Genomic DNA, 23060 nt, shown 5'->3' on the forward strand with positions numbered 1-23060 from the left:
AAATTGCCCGTTAAAAATGAAGAAACAAGTCTTTTTTCGTTTTAACGAAATCTTAAGTCATCGATCCATAATCGTTAAAAAAAACCCCGCGTACAATGACATAAGATACACCCTGTATACCTACTTATATAGTAATGTATAATAGTATAATATATTATTTTCAGTAGCATTGTTTGAAAAAAAATAATAGTATTTATTTAAAGTATTAATAAAAAAACATAAACAGAATCTTAGAAATAATTATATAACTACATAATGTAGGTACCAATGTATCAACTAAAGTACTAAGGATTATGCATTTTATGTTCAGTAATTTCTTATACAAATATATTTATTGAAATTGTAATATGTGCTTAGTATACTTTACTTACTCGGTCCATGCGTAGAAGTTTGTATAAACTGGTGAAATAGGATAATATATAAAATATATATCTGTATATATTTTTATAATAAACAAATATTTAAACGGTCGTGTTCTTGTAATAAAATTGTACAGTGAATGGATACTTGAATACTTCTTAAGTGTTGACGTACTAAAATGTAAGACTTTACAAATTAAATGAATATTTGTATGAAACCCAATACGTCAAGTATAATGATGTACAAACGTTCTAGTTATAAATATATAGTTTTAAAAATGTCTAAATCCAATAGAGTCAAAATTAAGTTGAATGTATATGGTTATTTTATGTGTTCTTCACTTTTATTCACACAATATTTAAAATCATAAAAAAAATGTGAAATAATTTCCTTTATGCACAGCAGTTTTTATCATGCATGTAATTAATAATTATAAATAACATATTATATAATTATGCGTACTGGATAGTGGATAGTTACAATCAAATTAAATGGGTTATTTTTTATTTTCAGAGAATAAAAAATAAATACTAATAGAAGCATATAATCAGTCTTCATAAATTATTCTAAAGCAGGTAATGATGAAGGATAATTGAAAAGACTTATGGCTCTGTTGTAGGTAGAATAAGGAAGTATTTAATTAGAACACTTATTTTACGAATTTATCTCTTTTAATGAGTACTCAATGCCTGATGCTTACTAAGCTTAGTTACATTGACTAAATACTATTATTGAAAAATATTTTGAATACCATTTTCTGGACTAGGAATGTGAAAAGATATTTAATTGCTATAGAGATAAAGAATTTTCATTAATTATTGTACAGCCATAATGGTATGGCACACAAAACCACGTTAAGAGAATAATAGTATGATTATGTTGAATACAATATCCAAATAATATATCCGTCTTCCTGGACATATTATATTTTTAGTTGTCCAATTTCAGAAGTCACCCAGCCGAACTGAAATAATAATCATCATTATATACTGGAACCGGACTGTCGGGTGTATACCCATGACAATGAAACACAATACCATTTTTTGTAACTTATAAGGTCAAGACGTGCACGCCGATATAATGGCAAACACACGCACTCGGTGTTGGTGGGTCAATATGGGTGGGTATACATAATCGAAAAATCGAAAGTATATTCTATTGTATGTGTGCGTATATACATATATATATATATATATATACCAGATTGTTGTCGACGGTCGGGCATCAGTAGATCCAAGTTTGTCGTCGAACGGTTACATTTTAATATCATTTTTGCACCGCGTGAATGAACACCGCCGCGCCAGCCCGACCAACGCCATATTATTTAAGTGTATTATTTAATATTAATTATTATTTAATAGGTACCATGGCTATGGTGAGACGTGACGCCGCGCTGGTCGCCCTGTGCTGTCTGGTGTGCGTGATTTCCAAAACGACTCGAACCACCGCATCCGTTGTCAAATTACGTAAGTTGAATATTATGCCGTCCTGACACGTCCGCAGAGCTGATATCCTCTACCCTTACCTGCAGTTGCATATAACAACTACTATCCGCCCTCGCCCAACTTCACCTATAATATTTCCATAATATATTATTATATCGTCGGCTATGTATATTAGGAGTCGTCCACGACACCGTCATCCGGTCCGTCTCGAACAGAATATTTCATATTTTCAACGACCGCCGATGATTTATTCATTGATTCGTCCAGACTGTGACTTATATTGTACTAGCTGATCCCGTGCACTTCGCTGCCCGTTTAATGCACCAACTCTGTACGACTCAAACTCTGTTCAATTCGTTATTTAATATTCGGTGTATGGTGTTCAAACCTTATCTTAACTTTTCTGTTGCCTGGAATAAATAACTAAATTCTGATTCGCATCAGTATATTGTCAGGTAGGCCGCGGTCCCCGTGCTGTTTGCACCTACGTAACTGTATGATTTAACTCTAAAGTATCAAAGTTATACCAAGTTTGTCGTTTTTACTTAACTCCACCCACGGTGTATTAATATAATCAACTAATACAAAATCCTAACCTAACCTAATCCGATGAATAAAAAAATAAATAAATTCAACCCTTTTTAAATTACCCTTCTTCCCAGTGGTCTAATCTACTGATCTATACACAAACATTCATTTATATATATAAAAAACAATAATAAAAATCAACAAACATGCCCGATTAACCAATAGCAACCAGTATAATATAATACACTATTATTATTTTAACCTGCAACAATAAACTAAATTTTTATTTTATTATTTAGTTTATATTTATCTGGACAAATGTCACCACTGTTGTATTTTTGACATCTAGATTTCCTACTTTTCCGGTGTATTTTCCTAAAGTTTTCTTTCATAAGAACCTTCTCCGTGATATACTCTTTCGTTTGAAAAAAAAAAATCAACAAGATCTGATAAGCAGTTCCAGAGTTTAGCCTGTAAAGAGATTTTCATTTCACATTTATATAGTTAGATTAGATGGATACTATGATTTTTTTTGTTATTGTTCTCAGCTAAAGGATTCGTTGCGTGCAAAAGAGATGAGCCCGGCATCAACTCGTGTATTCAACAAGCATTGCAAACGGCCGTACCGCATTTAGTCAAAGGTGAGTCAAAATTACTACCTAAGATCTTTATGCACAAGTCATATTGTATAATATATTTACGACATACCTACAACTGTGGACCATTACCTTATACAACGATATAAGTCAAACTCGCCAACAAATACGTGTTTTGGGTTACGTTCGGAACATATCATTATATATTTTTGTATAGCAGTTGTTTTCGTTGCATACCAAAGAATTTAAGAGATACCTATGACTTATTTAATTTCAACACGTTATAGGTATATATAAAAGATATTAATTATTAAATGCATAAAAATATCTGTAAAAGTAAAATGCGTAATTTGTATGTATCAGTAGTTCCCAGTAAAAATGAGACACTGAACTATAAGAATTCATCAACCCTATTCCTATAACTGCCAATTGGTAAAAATTTGAATTTATTCAAAAAAATTTATTTTGTTAATTTTGAGTTACTGAACCCATAAATACAAACATTTAGTTTAAGAAAACATTATTGAAAGCTCTAGGCATAAAATTCAGTAATTTTTTTTATGTATCGTAAAGGATACATTCAAAAAATAAATTATTCTAAAAATAAAATATGTTTTTTATTATAGGAATAAAAATTTAGGTACCCAAAAATTCTTGATTTAATTTATTTTAAAAATGTAATAATATTAGTTTTAACAATTCAATCTTCGAATTTTTATTTATAAAAATAAATTATAATTTTATTAAATTAAATTAACTTAGCAAGTAACATATATAGGTACACATATTATAGTACCTAGGCAAGTTCGGCAATGTATCTCCTACCTCCTAAGATACATTTAATTCAATATTATAATTTACCTACCTATGTACAATTAATAATATAAAATGTATTGTAAACAGTAACCCTAATAGGTATAATATTAATTTATTAATATCTAATATTAATTATAATGCATAGCATAACTATTATTATAAACAGGCATAATATTATTTTATTTTATAAATATTATATAAGATTACTTATGGGTACTTACTTTCAAATTATAAATTTAAATAAAGCAAAAGCAAATATGTGTTTTCAAACAATGGTAAAATATAACAACCATTGTTAATTAATAATAATTATATTTTAAACATTCAACAGGGTCATTACTCATTATTTTATGATATTTATCCAATTATAAAAAAATAAAATAAATTTGTTATGAACATTCAACTAATATTATATAAAATCAATCAAATACAGTTGTACAACGTGAATAATCAATAATGTAAAATTATAGAAAAAAAAAATATTACACAATTAACATGCTGCTAACCTTTTAAGAATATTTAATTGAATCTTGGTGTATATAAAAAAAAATATAAAACATGGCCATGTTTCTGACTTAAATCTAAAAAATTATCAGTATAGTAATATTTTTCCGTGGTCACTCTTCTACGTGTCCTTAAAATTTACATTACGTTACAGAGTTCGGTCAGCATAATAATGTAAAGACATTTTTATTAACTTGTGTTAACATTAGTCGTTGTTCGACCAAAGAATTGGAATATGTTCAACACATTTTTTTAAACACGAATCGAAATACAGTTTTAGATAATCTGATTGAAAATGGCTCAGATCACGAGTTAAATTCCATATATTGTTCAGTTATTATAAACCTAAATTATCATCTAATTATGAAAATGTTTTATCATTTTTGACAATTTGAGAACATGAAGATTGTTATCAACAAAACTTTTTTTATAAGCCCTTGAACCAAGACTCCCGGCCACACTGATAGCAATCAATATGACATTTTTTATAGCCTTGAATGCCGGAAGACTTAAGACGGGTACGTGATGACATTAGCAAGATGCCCGTTAACGTAATGTGGACGGAATAACATTACCGCCGATTTCGGCCCTTCTACCCTCTCTTCTACCAAAAATTTGCAATGAGCTAGCTACGGGTTAACACATGGTTACACATGGTAATAAACTAATAAATTACAAAGATGTTTGTGTTTTGAACTTGACCATGAATAAAGATGTTCAGTGATGTTCATGTCATTACTACTAATAATGACTCGTATAACTCTGGTAAAAATGTAAAGACTTGTGACTATAAACAGTATATAACAAATGTTATTTAAATAATTAAATTATAAAGAAAATAATATTTTAATACCCCTAAAGCCTAAATTATAATCAAACCACACATTTTAGTCACCGAACAAATTACCCATAATAGGACAATAGGTACACGTTAGTACTTAATAATAGTGGGAATCATGTATTTCCGCTTGGATGGCACAACATAACAACATACCTACCATTGTAATAGCAATACATTATTGTGTTTGTATTACAGGGTACTAATTTCAGTTGAAATTTCCAAACCATTTTGCAGGTACTATACATGATCTGATGGCAAAATTCTGATCATTTATCATCTCATAGATTCTCAGTACGAATCAATTAATAGATGCCTGCATAGAAATGTGAAAAAAATAATACTGAAAACGCCTCTAACTACCTATAAACGTTTTTATAATTTTACTTTCACAGTTCATAATACCTAGTACTTAGGTATAGTTGAAAAATAAAGATTAACGTGTACGTCCCAGACAACATTTTGTAATGATTATATTATAATAGTATTATAATAACGTTATACTAATATTATTCGTTATTATAATGTTATAATAATATTATTAAACAAAAAATTGCTGTCTGGGCATGTTGTAGTTTATTTTTCGTACGCGATATATATATATATATATATGAACGTGCAATACCCCGTAAAATCATTTAAAGCATAATACATTTACAGCATTAAAACAAAATTTATAATTATCGTAGGTAATGTTTGTATTTTATTTATATTTATGTAGTTACCTTTTACGTGTGTAATAATAAAAATGTGAAATATATATATTGTATTAAATCAAACAGGATTCATATACCTGGTAAGGACACTTCTCTCGATAGCTCACCTCGCCGCGGGATAGTATTATATTTATTGGTGTATTTTTTATAATAGTATAGTATAACGTAACAATGCAATTATAAGTTATCACATCTAAAAATTAATTCTGGGTGTACTTAAAAAACCCCCACATTAAAGAGAATTCTTGAAAATTGTTGTAAATGTTGTAATGTTGTAATGTTGTAATGTTGTAATGTTAATAGTTATTGATTACGTATAGTAAAAATTATTGTAAATGTAATAAAAAATTATTGTCGGGAAATCAACCTCTTCCGCATCTTAAAAATACTAAATTGATAAAAATAATAGATGTGTTTCAAAAACTGATGAGCTAATTAATTTACTTTTCTCAGAATTTAAAAACCTTTAAAAGTTTTAATAGTTAAATAAGTACCTATATTTAAATAAATATGATATCAAAATAACTTTAGTTTATATATCTGTTATACAGTACTTTTAAATTATCGAACTTTGAAACTAGAAAATACATAAAATAATAGTTTGAGAAATTAATTTGTTATTAACGTCATAACTTTTAATAATTATAAAAAAACAAACACAATTCAAAAGTTAAGCAAACTTTAAAATTATAATACACTAATACATTTATATTTAAAAAAACCTATTATTAAATAATTATTTAAAAATATTTAACTCTACAGATGAATTCACCATTTCTAATAGATAAATAATAAACGAACCAAGGTAAAATGGTTTTTATGTTTTCTAGGAATACCAAGTTTGGGGCTAATACCAATTGATCCTTTAATAATATCGCAAATGGATATAAATCAAGGTGCATCTAATGGTCCCTTAGACATTAAACTAAGCTTCAAAGACCTTTATATACATAATATTGGGTCTATTAAGATAACATCAATGAAGTAAGTTATACCAAATTTCATAAAAATATTCTTTACCTAGTAAAACTTTTAGGCACTGAACGGAGCGCTATTGGTTTTACAATTAAGTTTATTTTAGTATGTGTGTGTCGTGTGTGTCCAACTCACATTTATCAGTAAAAATTATTTTAATTTTAATGCTTATAAAAAACGTTGAAGGTGCTTTCAGTCGTTTCCGTGATAGCAAATTGGATTGGATCTAGCTAGGTAGAACATCGTAAATTCTACACAAGTTGTTCTAATGGCAAACTAAAAATATCGAAAATACTCTAGCACAATTTTTTATAGTGTTTGAATTCCAACTTTTGACAAAAATGGTAAAAATCATGAATATTAGCAGTTATTTTTAATAAAAAATATATGAAGTCTAAATTTGTGTTACCAAGTATTCACAGTTTCACAAATTTCTTCATAAATTGTTTTTACAAGACGTCAAATCTCAAATTTATGTACACGCCATTTTTACAGATATTTTAATTTCAAATGCCGACAAAATTAGACAATAACGACTATAGTTAATTTGTTGCGTAGTTTAAAAAATATTATTCGTAAGGACTTCGAACATTTCATTACTACCTACTTATATTTTTCTTTACTATACACAATACAATTTTCAAAATATATATTATATATTCACGCCATTCTTCAATACGTCTTTAATCTTTATTGACTCATACGTTAATAACAGCTATAGTAGTAGTCTAGTATGAAATAATATTATAATTATTATTTATTAGGTATAATATAATGTATGCTGTTATTTGATATTTGCGAAAAATAACCATACCTTAGGTATCTATTACGAATAGCAATATAATAAATAGGTATATAATAAAATATCCTTAGAAATATAGGCTGAAGGACCGTCTCCGCTCGTTTTTCATAATATGCAATCAATTATTATTAAATTCAAATTTAATTACACAGCTATTACAGTGACCTACTAAATTACGAGGTACATTCGATACCTTATCTAATATCTATGTTACGGGCAATGTGGACCACGAATTCAAACGAATAATTTGTTTATAATACTGACCATTATTTGTATTAAATTCTAACATATTTCGCATATTATTTTAAAACAGTTATAATAATAACATAATCATAGTTTAGAAAAGGAGCTGGTTGCCTTTCGCAATGAAATTTAATTACCTGGTTTACCCGGTGCGTCTTCGGTCTGTACAAATAATTGTTTACCAATCGTAAATTGTTTTCTGATGTAGAATTGTTACAGTTCCTTTTCTAATTTAGGAGGGCATGGTTACGATTGGTGTACATGTATGCAGATCTTCAAAAAAAACAAATAAATGCAAGTATAGGATAGCGAACGGACTATGCAATTCCAAGTGCCATCTTGGGCTCATAAATAGGTAATAATAAAATTATAAATTTATAATGAAAATAAAGTAATAATATTAGTTAACATCTTTTAGATAAAATTATAAATAAAAATAAAACAATAATATTACTTTTGGTTGTTCCGTAACTGTTATATAATCATGATTATTGTTGTAATTGTTTCAAAATATGCGAAATATGGTAAAATTTAATACAATTAATGATCAATATTATAAATTATTTGTTTGAATTCACGGTTCACGTGGGCGTCCTGCACATTGCTCGTTATGCATGTACATTAGAACGAATTCCCTGGAAATATTTTAGTTGAATTATTTAAGTAATAGCATACGCATATTATGTTTGTTTGTACTTACAGATCGAATATAAACAATTATACATTTAACCTCAAAGCTGATTTTGATGAACCACTTGTACTCGAAGGCATGTATAATATACAAGGAAAAATTATCATTCTACCAATAATAGGCGAAGGAAAAAGCAATTTAACCTTAGGTAAGTTCGTTGACTATTGTTATACTTATTATAAGCAAACAATTCAACTGGATAACATAATATGTACATAAATCTGATTTATTAATCTTAAATTTTAGCTGCATTGAAAGTATCAATTGACATAAATGGTAAACCAGTTACAAGGAAAGGTGATGAATACATGGAATTAGAATCTTTAGAATTAAAATTTAGTACATCAAGACTTTATATACAGCTGGATAATTTGTTTAATGGAGATCAACTATTAGGTTGATATAATATATTTTATTATGTGCATGTTTAGTATGCTGTATAATTATTTATAAAATAATCATGTTTAGGAAATAATATGAACATGTTTATGAATCAAAATTGGAGGGAGATTTTGAAGGACCTTCAACCTGCATTTGAATCAGCTTTAGGGATGGCATTTCAGTCAGTCACCCATCAGTTTTTCCACAAAGTACCATATGGTAAAATATTCAACTAAATGGAATTCTATTTCTTAGCTTTTTTTATGTAATAATAGGTGTGTTACTTAATTTATTAATTTAATTTTGTATGGTTGTTTTATATTATATAAGCTCTATTTTGATAAAAAATATCACAATAAATAGAAAAAATTGTTAAATAAACTATGTATTTTTACTTAGAACCTAATATGAATGTAAAGTACTTTAATAAATGTGTATAAGTGAATTTGGAAGTAAAAATATAAGATATCGTAAAGTTGATGCATACGAACAAAATGATCGAATAATTAGTTACTTACTATTTTAAATTTAACACATATATATTATTATTTCAGTGACCTACTCAATGAGTAATGACTAGGTGCACTCGAATCTACTATATACATCAAAATGAGTTTCCCGATTTTTAGACTGAAGAATCTCAAAAATATTTAATTCCGATATAATAATATTGTATTTCGACGAAGGATTCCTATAATGTTCTACTTAGATATAATACACATATTTAGTTACCTATCTATCTCTTGTTTCTATTATTTTATTATTAAAATCCATCGAAATATTATGAAAAATCCGTATGTAAAAAAACAACTCAGGTGTTGCGATCGCTATCATAATAAACGGCGACCAATCCTGATCGTACAAACTACAAACTACCAGACCATAACAGTATCTATACGTCGGAATTTTTTGCACTCCTCGAGTCCACCTATTACCATCCAACAGCCGATTCGACCATTAACATTTGTACAGATTCGCTCAGCGCTCTTAAAAATCTGAAATATAACTTGCACTTTAGCACCCTGGTAGTTAAAACAAGCAACATCGTTGAAAAAGCCAACACGGACATAATATTATGGTTTATATGGACACCAGGAGAACTGGTCACCTGTCACCTGAAGAAGCTGACAAAGTATAGCTCGTGAAACATTCAATAACCCTTTAACTGATATACGCACCTACTCCTCACTCATTGACATCCATAGGAATGTCAGCACCTATTGTACCAATTTATGGAAATCCGAATGGCGCCGTACACCTAATAATAAACTCGGAGGAATAAAAAATATTACCGTATACTGGCCCAAACCCCATACATGAAATCGCAAAGATGAAGTATAGTTATCAACAGACTACGTATAGCTGGTCACTCAAAGATGTCCCATGGACATCTTATGCGCAGAGGAGACCCTGTAATGTGCCAAACCTACGGATAACCCCTCACAGTCAAGCATCTACTTGTCTACTGTCGAAACCTTATTATAGATACCAGAAAAAGCCCAGAAATGCCTGACAACCTCTTCGAAGCCCAATGCAAGACAACATCAATAAAATCATCACATTTCTAAAACTTATTGATACGTACAACTTAATCTAAGAAAACTATTGTATTATTCATATGTAACTAATTTTTTTTTTTATCTTGTTGCAAGCTAATAACTTAGTATATTTAATGCTGTAACATTTACATTAAGATTTACAATTAATTGTATTTTTATACTTCCTACTGCCTAATTATGAAATATAAATTATGCTCATACAATTCTATACTTAAATTTAGTATATTTCAAAATAAAATAATTTTAATCAAATTAAAAAAACTAATATTTGTTAAGAACTGTGTAGAAAAATAAATATTTCTTCATAGTGATTAAAATTAGCTTATTTCGAATTGCAAGACATTCTATAAAAAAAAAAAAAATAGGTGTGCAGCAAAGTAACAAACAGGAAACACATAAACCTATTTTCAAAGTATATTAGGTGCAGTCTTATAATGTATTAGTATATTATCATTATTCATCAAGTGCGTGGTATAATACCAGTTATCCATTTTATTAATTATAATTTATAATTATAGCAGGAAGACGTGTTCTAATGAATACTATATCTACCAGTATACCAGATAGTAGATACTATATAGTTGCCATTTAGCTTTAAATTTATTCTAAGTACAAATTAAATAATAAAAAGAATCTAAATTCACTAAAACTTGAGTCCTAATATACAATTCTGGTTTTATAAATAATATTTAGATTATTTTCTCACTTTGTAATTTGCTATTAAACCTTAAATATAATAGTATTTATACTCACCATCGTCCATTACACGTCATAGTTATAATTAGGGCCCGGATTTTTATGCAAAAATGTTTGTTAAATATGCACATATATATGCACTCAAAAATTCAAAAATATGCAAATAATATGCAAAAAAATTTATTGTTTAAAAATACAAAATTAAAAAATTAAAAAATATAGTATTAAGTGAAAAAAAAAATACAATTTAAATATCATTTTTTTAAATGTGTATAAAGCATAAAAATTTGTATTAATTATTGAAAGAATACCAACATGATGTAACAAAATGTGCCTTTAAATTATCAAATTGAAAACTTCTACGATTGTCGCGTAGCATTACCTTGTATTTCGAAAAACTTCTTTCCACATCTGCTGACACAATTGGTGCGTATTTGAAACAAGAAATATCTTCTGGTGACAACTCTGCAAGGTCTTCATTGTCGTTTCTTATTTCTCCACTTATAATTTCAGAAATTTTTTTTATTTGTGATAATCCGGGATTTTTTGATAATACTTTCGATAGCTTAACTTTAGCAAATTCAATACCTCGTCCTCCTTCACTCAATTTATTCTCTACATTTTGAACCAATTCTAGACTTTTTCCAAGATTGACACCCGATTTTTCTAGACACGTAATAGTGTCTGTTATGCATTGGAAATTTGATAGAATTATCGAAAGTTCATTTTTGATCGAGTTATCATTAAATAATTGTTGTGCATTCTGAAGGTTAAAAATTATTATTATAACTCATAATAATAATTTTTAAACAGTTTTAAAATTTACAGTATTTTGAGTGCCTCGATATCTTAGTTAAGAACTGTGGTTGGTCGTTGGTAATTTTTTTTTGTGGTTACAAATTGTTATATACTTACATAATAGATTACATAATACCAAACAGTTTTCAAGTCAAAATTTTGACCTTGGGGTGCCAGGGTAACACACCTCAATCAAACACTTTTAGAGAATAACTTATTTTACAATATACAGAGACAAATATTTTACCGTCAATCCCAGTCCTATATTTAATTTTTATATCACGAACTATTTACCGATTTATCAACATCAAATATTTCCTACACTCTCCGCGATTCCAAATATTCTGCGGCCTAGTCACTTTCGATGTAGTTAATACTAAATGTCTAAATACGCCTCTATGGGTGCATACGAATAGCGTCCCAAAATACGAAAATATACATAGCGATATCGGAGTTGCGTTCGTGTTTTTTGTACAACACATTCGAGTTGCGCCCGCGATTTTCTAGAACGAGACACATTTTCACAGTGTGAATTTTCACAAGAACGAGTTGCGTCTTAGTTAATAAATAATAATATACAATATATTTTCCTTCCCACTTATGTTAGGATACGATGAATAAAACATCCTATTTAATTTTGAGTGAAACGGATTCACATAATGCCAGTGGACATAGATTTGTATAATAAATACGCAGGCAATTATAATTTGAATAACAGCGATGTATATGTGAATGTGTCGATGCGATGTGGGTAATCATCAATGGAGTTCATGTAACACCAAAAATATGTCTGTAATTATTAATGTGCGTGATGAAAATAATGATTCATTACCTTTATTTGGATTGATTAAATTTATTTTTATTATAAAAAAGGTGGGCAAGTGGGTGTCGCTCTGCTGTACAGTAGGTCACAAATGGGTCACTGTAATGGATAGTGTTAAAATTGAATTCAATGATATAATAACATTGTATAAGAAAAACGATTCTGAACGAAGACGGTCAGTCAGCCTATGATAATATCAATAAGTATATATTTGATGATATTATAATGAATAAATTAATTTATATATCACTTATTTACATGGAACCTTGTTATAGATTCTGAGTGGAACGATGAATGTATTGATTTTACAATGATGTGTGTTTTTTTATTTTTGCGTCTGTGTACACGATTAGTAGTCGAAATAATGCTTCGATTTTCAACTTCAGTATCTTGTTCGATGGGAAAGTGAATCTAGTTGGTACTTTTGGTACCAAAATTCAAAATTCAAAAGCACCAAGAAAAACAAAATAAAAATTAAGGAAAAACGGGAATTTTTACGCAAAATTGACTTTGGTTTTTGGTGTAAGTTTAAAAAAAATGACCGTAGATACATGCAATTTTCACTGGTTGTTTATATTTGCATTTTCTATACACGATAAATTTTCAAAATATTTGGATTTATTTTGAACTGTTTAGGGACATTTTCGGTTTCCAATTTTATTAGTTTTTTTCCTATGAATGTCAATAAAACTTTATTTGTTGAGTAAAAATACTTGAAAATTTAATACAAGGCTCCTACTATATTGTTACATTGACATTTGAAAAATATTAAAAATCCTTAGTCACAGTTTTGTTTTTAAACATTTAAAGTTCAAATCTTGACAAAATATGGAAAATTTACGAAAATTATCAAATTATTTAGAGTTAAGAATTCATAAAAATATTTGTTTTCAAACCTAAGATATGAAAATTTATTACAAGATTCCTTATAAGTTTGTCTACTTTTAGCAAAAAAAAGAGTCCTTAAGAAAGTCAAACTAAATTTTTATGAGCATCTGAAGTTCATATTTTTACAACATTGGATATTCACTCGATTTCTCATGTAACGATTTTCTTATTTTGTTGTAATTAAAAAACGTATGACTGTAGATACTTGAAAATTTCACTGAATGTTTATATTATCATTTTCTATACATGATAAAATTTTGAAAATAATTTGACTCTTTTTGAGCTGTTTACGAACATTGTCAGTTTTCAATTTTTTTAGTTTTTTTTTCTATAAATATCAATAGAATTTTATTTGTTGGGTAAAAAAGCGTGAAAATTTAATGCAAGGCTCCTGATATATTGTTACAATAGCAGTTGAAAAATATTAAAAAATACATAGGCACAGTTTTTTTTTGTAAGCATTTAAAGTTCAAATGTTGACAAAATTTATTAAATTTAAAATTTAATAATTATTATGTAGTTAAAAATGTATAAAATGTTCAACTTTTATAGCTAAGAATTGAAAATTTAAAACAATGCTCCACGTAAATATATTATACATAAATTACTTTATTCACAATAATATCATCAAATATACTTGGTAATATCATAGTCTGACTGACCGTTTTCGCTCAGAATCGTTTTTCTTATACAATGATAATATTATATCATTGAATTCAAATTTAACACCATCTATTACAGTGACCCACTTGAAACTTACTGTACAGCAGAGCGATATCCACTTACCCACCACTTTAAATTTTCAATCCTTAGATATAAAAATTGAACATTTCATACATTTTTAACTACAAAATAATTATTAAATTTTAAATTTGATAAATTTTGTCAAAATTTAAACTTTAAATACTTATAAAAAAATGTATTTTTTTGCCTATGTATTTTTAATATTTTTCAACTGCTATTGTAACAATATATCAGGAGCATTGTATTAAACTGTAACGCATCTTTACCCAACAAATAACATTTTATTGACAATTATAGAAAAAAAATTGAAAACTGACAATGTCCGTAAACAGCTCAAAAAGAGTCAAAATATTTTCAACATTTTATGATGTTTAGAAAATGAAAATATAAACACTCAGTGAAATTTTTTTGTATATACAGTTATTCGTTTTTGAATAACAATAAAATAACAAATCCACTACATGAGAAATCGAGTGAATATAATATTGTAAAAATATGAATTTCAAAAGGTCATAAAAATTTAATTTGATTGTAGACATTTTTTTTTTTGATAAAGGTAGACAAACTTAGATTTAAAAAGAAAAATTTTTATAAACTCTTCGCTCAAAATAATTTGATAATTTTCTTGATTTTTCCGTATTTTGTCAAGATTTGAACTTTAAATGCTTAAAAAAAACAGTGACTAAGGATTTTTATTATTATTCAAATGTCATTGTAATAATATAGTAGGAGCCTTGTATTCAATTTTCAAGCTTTTTTATCCAACAAATAAAGTTTTATTGACATTTATAGAAAAAAAAAACTAATAAAATTGGAAACTGAAAATGGCCCTACACAGTTAAAAACAAATCAAAATATTTTGAACATTTTATCGTGGACCGAAAATGTGAATATAAACAACCAGTGAAAATGTCATGTATCTACGGCTATTTTATTTAAGAGTTACACCAAAAACCAAATTCAATTTTGTTGAAAACCGATTTTGCGTAAAAATTCCCATACCCTTAATTTTTGTGTTGTTTTTCCCGGCGCTTTTGAAAATGTTTACGTCCTGAATGCACCAACCAGATTCACTTTCCCATCAAACAAGATACCGTTGAAGAAAATCGAAGCAGTTTTACTGCCCCAAACAGTGGTGACAGACACAAAAATAAAAAAAAAAATAAATAAAAAAACACACATCATTGTAAAATCAATACTTTCATTGCTCCGCTCAGAATCCAAAATTCAGTTGAATGCAAATTACCTATATACTATAAATAATAGTGCCTAAATATATATTACTAAAAAAATTATCAATTAGGAATGAGTACTACAGTTTATAGTTGTAGTTATTTCAAATTGTAGTTCAGTCAACTGTTATTAATAATAAATACTCAATTACTTTTAGTAATTGTCACTAAGCTTATAGTCTATAAGTCTTGTTTAACATAACTATAAATATTTTTCAAGCAAACTAAATTAAAAAGTATTTAGCACTACAAAATTATAGTAAAAATGACATAATTGCATATTTGAAATGCATATTTCAGTTTGAATAACTATGACTAGGTTTAATATATTTCAGTAAATCTGACTGACCATATAGCTATATTCCTTAGTAATTTATTATAAAATACGGTCAATCCTACTATTTTTTATAGTATACAAATAACGGTTATGTTTTATCCGTGTGGAAGGTATAGGTACTATATAAATTATAATTAAACGTCATTTCAAAGTCAAAAACATGGAAATAATTATAATACTATAGGTATTATTACAAATGGAGTTTTATAATAACATACTGTCAATTTGATACGTAGTTTGTTTGTATATTGTTGTTACTTATATTTTATGATTACAAAAACAGATTAATTACGTAGGTAGGTACCTAGTTAAGAATAATTATGTAGGAATTAGTAATCAGCACGTGTTAAGAATTATAATAATAACATCGCTTTGATAAAATAATATGAAAATTCGTGTGAACGTTCCCTAATATAATTTGATTAAATCTGACCAGTTGTCCACGCTCCAGTATGACATATGACTTGAAAAAAATGTATTTCATTTACATCTAGTATGATATAAAATTACATATTTACATCAAGGTATGAATATTACGTAGGTAATCACTAATCACATTATTTACACTACTGCAAATTATTTTCAAAACTAATCAATTGTCAATTGAATTGATGATCAATTTACAGTTTCTATAGTATTCTAAATAATATTATGTAGCAATATTTTTGTATAAATAATAAATATACTATATTATAATATATTAAACATAAATTAGTGTTTCTTTGTTTATCCTGATATCTCCTCGCTATAGTCTATAGAATCAAAAATGACTGGACCATTGTCTATTTCAATAAAAGTTATACAAATATAGATTCCTTGAGACTCGGAACTCGGAAGGTGTTTATGTAGCTTATTTTTTCAATTAATATAGCCTCCTATAGGCTAATAAGCTGTAATATAGAATATAGTTACCGGTAGCTCACACATGGATTTAGTTTTTGGATACAAAAATTGAATGATACGTTGTTTATTTAAATGTTTGCCCATTGGTTGTAAATTATATTACTGTATTAATGTATTGTAATTAATAGAAATGTGGCCTGTAAAAATGTTTACAAATACATTTAAAACAAAAAAAAAAAAAACAAATCATAAAGTTAAATACTTATGAACACAATTATTACAAATAACAATGATAACTTTCATGGTTTGCTTTCTGTATTCTAAACATATTATTTTTGATGTTAACACATTAAGACGAATACTAATAATATTAACTATATTGGACTTACGTCTGACGTCGGCTTTTAAGCATTAGTTGAATCTACTTCTAGTGTTTAGTATTATCATGAAAAATATGTCCAGAATTAAGAAGTAGAATATCATAAAATGAATCGTTGTAATTGTGCTTAATGTTTATATTATACCATTATCTATATATTTCAACTGAAGCAAGACGGAGAATAATAGAAAGATTGATTCATTTTACCTCGGGAAAAGTCCTCCGATACAGTCTACCTAATACAGCTAGTAATAATCCATATAAATGACTAGATTATCTGATTATAAATAAAGTCACTATACAGTGGCGGTGCGATGTAGTTATTATTGAAGCTACTGCTTCATGACCAAAATAGGTATGTGGGCGGTGGGTGGCTGCATTTTGGGTGATTAATAATAATTCAGCATGCTATATTTAATTACTACACTCACCTTGCTCAGAATCTAAAATTAACATAAAACCACTAAATCCTTTGGTCCTCTCATAATCTAAAATTTTTTGGGTGAGTATAGGGTGGGCTCCGCCTTCATCGGAGAATAAACTTCGCGCCGCCAATGCACTATAGGTAAATTTGAGGTATACCTACACCCGTCACTCAAATTTCAGGACACGGAACCATATGCAAGAATGAAGAAACTATAAAACTGATAATTTATATACTCGTACAGTCGTACCTATATATAAATAGTAGATTATATTATTTCGGGGTACTAGAATGTACGCAGGCGGGAAAATTATTATGGTCCTTACTGAAAAAACGAATAACTGTAAGAGTATTTCCCGTTGTTTGTTGACCTAAATATTATTACTCTGACAAAATGATTTCATTATAGGCAAGCCCTACTCAGTCATGAATGGATTTGAATAATATAATAAACATTATCAATTCTGAAACTAAAAATGTGTTATTAAATACCTACCTCATAAGCTAATTTAAATGCCATTAAAATACACAATTACCTGTATTACAAGTTACACCACTTAATAGGTATTATACGATTTAAATTTCAAGGATACCAAGTGCGTGTGCATTCGAATCGCGCGAAAACTTAGTATAACGACTATCCTCTATCGAATTGTCTATTAACTAATGTGGTTGCAATGTTTACCGGTAGAGAACAGCACTAAATCATCATTAATTAAACATCGTAAAAAAATATGGGACGAGGTCCGGGATCAGTGCGAGCACAGATTAAACAGAAAGGAATCAATTTTCATTTAACATAGGGTCTTATCCTTATGGGAGATGATAAAATCATGTCCGACGTGTCTAGAATTTAAGCGTGCTGCCACGTACCGGGAAATTTCCTTTTTTCTTCATTCGTTCAAATTTCAAGTATGTTAATAATATATTCAAACAATCAATCATTTTTTTTTTTAGTAATTGTATTTTTACCATCTATTAAGGTACAGAATCTAAGAAAAACAAAAATTATTTTTATTTTAATTGTCATTATTTAGTTGGTGTCGGACGTTGTTGATAAATTAACAAAAATCCATAAACAGCATAAACGTTTTAGAGCTATTCACAGACAGTAATCACTTCTACAGATAACATCAGAATTATTTTGTGAAATGACTGCCACTTAATAATGTTAGCCCCCCTGAAATTTGAATGGATTTCCGTCTATGGACAATTAGTTACCTCAATACAATCAACAACGGACCAAAAGTAAATAAAAATATAATTGTTAAAAGTACTGTTTAGCGCTATAAAATCTTTCCCATCCCTGAGTCATGCCGACCTACTGGGCTTGCTCAAGTAACTGAACGGCACCTGTAGATCCAGCGAAGCCAACCAAAGTCATTCAGAAACAATTAACTCATTTGAAATATTCGTACCTATATTATAGTATTGTTGTTTTAATTTATGTTGGTTAAATATTTTATCTTAGTTAAAAAGCTTGAAAATTGAATACAAGAATTTTCAAAAGTTGATCTTATAGATATTTCAAAATACCTATCTAAATCTAAGGTTCATAATATAGTATATATAGTATATAAATTGTTATTCATAAGCGTTTAATCAAAATACAACTCATTTATTATAGTGATCTGCTCAATGATAAGGTACTCAATGTACTCAAAACTCACTGAAGGTTATTAAACCATTAATTCAGAAGTTTTTTTTAATTAAATATTCAATGTTGAAACTTTTTGAAATATGTGTCAATTAATTGATCTATATTATTATGATAAAACGACGAAAGGGATGCATTTTTCAGATGAAAGCTAATGCATTACTGACTTTTATTAACGAAATCCATGGCGTCGAAGAATGCTATGTGGGGATAGACACACAAATACACAATGTCAGAGCCAGTGAAAGTATTTAAGTATTAACTATTAAAAATATATTTTACTGGAGTTTACGTAGTTAAGTGGACGTTGCACCCGCATGTGTCTCCGTCTTACACACCGTACAACATGGCAAATTTTCGTTCGCTAGTTTCTATAGGGTGCTGTCAGTTTTTATATTAAAGTGAATTGACCTATTGTCATACTTTTAAGGAACAACATTATCTGTGTTCTCTTACTCTAAGTGAGTTATGAGCATAACTTATTAGGTTAGAATACAGTTACTTCTAAAATAAAAGTAACTCGTTATTTAACTTAACTTTAACTTTTTAACTCGTTAAAGCCCAGCCTTGGATATACTGATATGTTAAGTTATTTATGGATACACTGTATTTTAGCAACACGTCGAACGATGTTATCGAGCGATCATAACGAATAGATAGAATACATTAACGAATATGATTAGTAGTGTTGACTTTAAAGTTTAAACAATGCACATTATTGTAATCCGTTTATATAATATATAAGAAACTGTTGACCGAGTCACAGTTAGGTCAGGTAACGCGATACCTATAATATACAATATTTAATATATTATGTATATTTAATATTTTAATCAGTAAGTAATTTTACTCATTAGTCATTATGGTATATAAATTTAATATTACTGTTGTTTAGTAGGTACAAATCTAAAATCAACAGAATTTAATAGTAGGTATTCTTACAAATCGTAATTGAATGAATAGTTGACATCGGTAAAATACGATTGAGAACGGCATTTTTGATAACACGATTGAGAACGCTCGATGTTTTATTTTTTTCCAACGTTGCCAAATTTAATCGAATGATAATTTAAGCACGATAATCTGTTGATATTGAAATAATCCAGCAATATATTATATTAATTGTTATTAAATTCTAATTGAAACTAAAGCAGAAACAATATTGAAAATAGCTACAATAGTTAGAGTACTAAGAATAATATGTCTATGTCCTGTGGCAATAAGCGAAGTAGATTTGGGGGCTTAGATGATCTGAAAATGTTAGTTATTACAATATTACTATTGATCTATCAATATAAATAATTTGAAAAAATGATTTAAGTACAACGAATACTACTTACATATAATATTACATATAGTTTATATTTTTATAAAACTATATTTAAGGATAATAAATTATCCTTAGTATGAATATTTTAATAACTCAAAAACTACTTATTAGAATTTTGATTTGGATACTTCAACATTTTCAAGAGAATCACCCTCTAAATAATGTACAGTAAAAAATTGGGATTTTCATTTGAAAAATTGAAGTTTGTATAGCCACAGGACATTGCTTGAGTAGTAGAAAATTATCAGGAATTTGAAAATATGGTTTTCAAGTATACTTAAAATCAGAATTTGAATAAAAGTATTATTAAAGGAATAAATAGAGGTGAGCATTTTTAAAAAAAACCGTTAATCTGTATATTACATATTTTTATAAGTTATACATATTATTTTACATTTTTTATTTATATGTTTGTATTACATATTGTTAGGTGCCCATATATTTGTATAAAGTTATTATTATTAATTGATGACTTTTTTCAAAAATATTTATTTTATGCATACGGTCATGAATCTTTCAATAACTAAATACATTATATGGCAACGTTGCACGTAAATTCGTTCTCAATAGTAATCTTTTTTGGGTATTTTTTGAGTCAGCGATACGTTCTTTGTTAATTTGAAGTGTTCTCAATCGTTCGGCCAAAAAGGTATAATAACGACATAACGTTCCCAATCGTTTGATAGCCGTTGACATGGCTCTAACCGACCAATAATTATTAGTATTATTGAATTATACTATTATCTATGCAGCTGCAGCTAATGTGTAAATAAAATATTTGGTTGGAATACGATTTCGAAAGTAAAAAATACGCAGTTTAATAGTGAGAAAATAAAAAAAAACAAATTAAGGAAACCTTTGTATCATAAAAATGTTAATTAAATAAGTTAATAAGTTAAAAACAAAAATAATTAACTAGTTAAGTTAAATAGTTTAAAAAAAATAACGTTTGAACAAGTTATTGTCCACACTTGAGTAGATTCTACTTATGCCTAATATTAAAATCAGTTAGGTACTTTAATCACAATAATATCATAAGATATACCTACTTAGTAATATTATAGGCTGACCGTCTTCACTCATTATAAAAACAAAAGTTTTTATTACCACAGTAGTACAGTACACTTTTAAAGTATAAAATATCTCAAGAATTTTAAAATATAGTCTTCAGACTACAAATATCTATATTAAAATATTCCACAAATTAGAATTTGATTTAATTCATTGTTAAATTAAAAATGAGAACGAGCATGCTTGATGAAACCTTGTTTTAAATTTTCAATCCTTAGCTCAAAAAATTAAAAATTTTATAAATTTTTATTTATACCTACAAAATAATTTGCAAATTTTCGTTATGTTGATCAAATTTCTCAAAATTTGCTTGTAAAAATAAAAACTACATAGGTAACTTTTATATTTTTGAACTGCTATTGTAATTTATAACGTAACTTAACCTATGAGGAACCTTGTATTACATTTTACACATTTTTATAACCCGACGAAAATGTTTTCTTCAATAAAAAAAACTTTTGAAATTTCAAAATTTCAAATGCTTTCAAATATCTCAAAAACGTCAAACATTTATTAAAATTAAATCTTGTACGGAAAATGACCATACATACTTATAAAAATTTTGTGAACATTTGATTTATCTTTTTTTTTTGCGTGATATTGACTACCTACGCTACCTGGACTGCTTGTGCATTATGGCGACAAAATTTGATGTAAGTACCTACGGTTATCTGTTTTTGAGTTACTTTAAATAAACAAATCGATTTTGTCAAAAATTTGTTTTACGTAAAAATTTCTGATTTTTCTTAATTATGTTTAAGTTTTTTACAGAGTAAAATCTTCCAAGAATAATAGCCCGATAAAAATAAGGTAAACAGGGATTGGGGGCTTCCTCTAACGACTCACGAGTCTACAGACGATTGACTCACAACTGACGAGATTTAACGAGAACATATTATCTACATAATATAATTATGTATTAAGCGTAACCAGCAAACAATTCTGGAGCGTAAGTTGGTGGACCGACATGGCGACATCGTCGGCGATTTAGCAGTCGTGGTGGGAGCGAATGAGAAAACGAATACAGAAAAGGTCGTCCGGGAGGCGCCTCGCGTAGATGGCGGCACTGACTATCAATAAGTTTAGTATTATTATTTACTATTCTGTGGTATGATAACCAAAGTGGATTGAAATCCATAATCTTGAAAACAATCTACTCCGATTAATCGTCGACTATGTGGAATATTATGAAAACCAACGATTCTAATGTCTAGAGTCTCGATATCTCTATAGTCTTCATTTTCCCTCGGATCACAGACATTTCAATATGATTTAGGTTTTATCCTACGGTTTTCATGGGAAAGGTATTCAACTTTATCGGGAAGCAATTTTCGGACAAACAAAAATGAGATTGCAAGACCGTAGACACTAATAACTAATAAGC

The 23060-nt window shown here is 28.0% G+C and overlaps 2 protein-coding genes across 2 annotated transcripts in view; one reads left to right on the top strand and one right to left on the bottom strand.

Moving 5' to 3' along the window:
• LOC132947310 (protein takeout-like) overlaps positions 1-11630 on the bottom strand; it is a 54047-nt gene extending 42417 nt beyond the window's left edge. Inside the window, exon 1 of the mRNA XM_061017570.1 lies at positions 11533-11630. The gene's annotated coding sequence lies outside the window, so the exon portion shown is untranslated. The remainder of the gene's footprint in view (positions 1-11532) is intronic.
• Positions 1570-9390, top strand: LOC132946621 (protein takeout-like). The gene is made up of 6 exons (XM_061016668.1): positions 1570-1826; positions 2882-2974; positions 6634-6787; positions 8526-8662; positions 8761-8910; positions 8983-9390. The coding sequence occupies exons 1-6, from the start codon at positions 1646-1648 to the stop codon at positions 9129-9131; spliced, it is 864 nt and encodes a 287-aa protein (XP_060872651.1). The 5' UTR covers positions 1570-1645; the 3' UTR covers positions 9132-9390.
• Positions 11631-23060: the final 11430 nt, after the last annotated feature.

Source organism: Metopolophium dirhodum, chromosome 6, assembly GCF_019925205.1.
Source record: "Metopolophium dirhodum isolate CAU chromosome 6, ASM1992520v1, whole genome shotgun sequence".
NCBI lineage: Eukaryota > Metazoa > Arthropoda > Insecta > Hemiptera > Aphididae > Metopolophium > Metopolophium dirhodum.

Excerpts from the sequence above, each read along its gene's own strand:
- LOC132946621 (XM_061016668.1), top strand. The coding sequence starts at position 1,646 with ATGAACACCGCCGCGCCAGCCCGACCAACGCCATATTATTTAAGTGTA. Across the intron at positions 1,827-2,881 it reads CGCATCCGTTGTCAAATTAC|CTAAAGGATTCGTTGCGTGC; the intron begins GTAAGTTGAATA and ends TATTGTTCTCAG. Across the intron at positions 2,975-6,633 it reads CGTACCGCATTTAGTCAAAG|GAATACCAAGTTTGGGGCTA; the intron begins GTGAGTCAAAAT and ends TATGTTTTCTAG.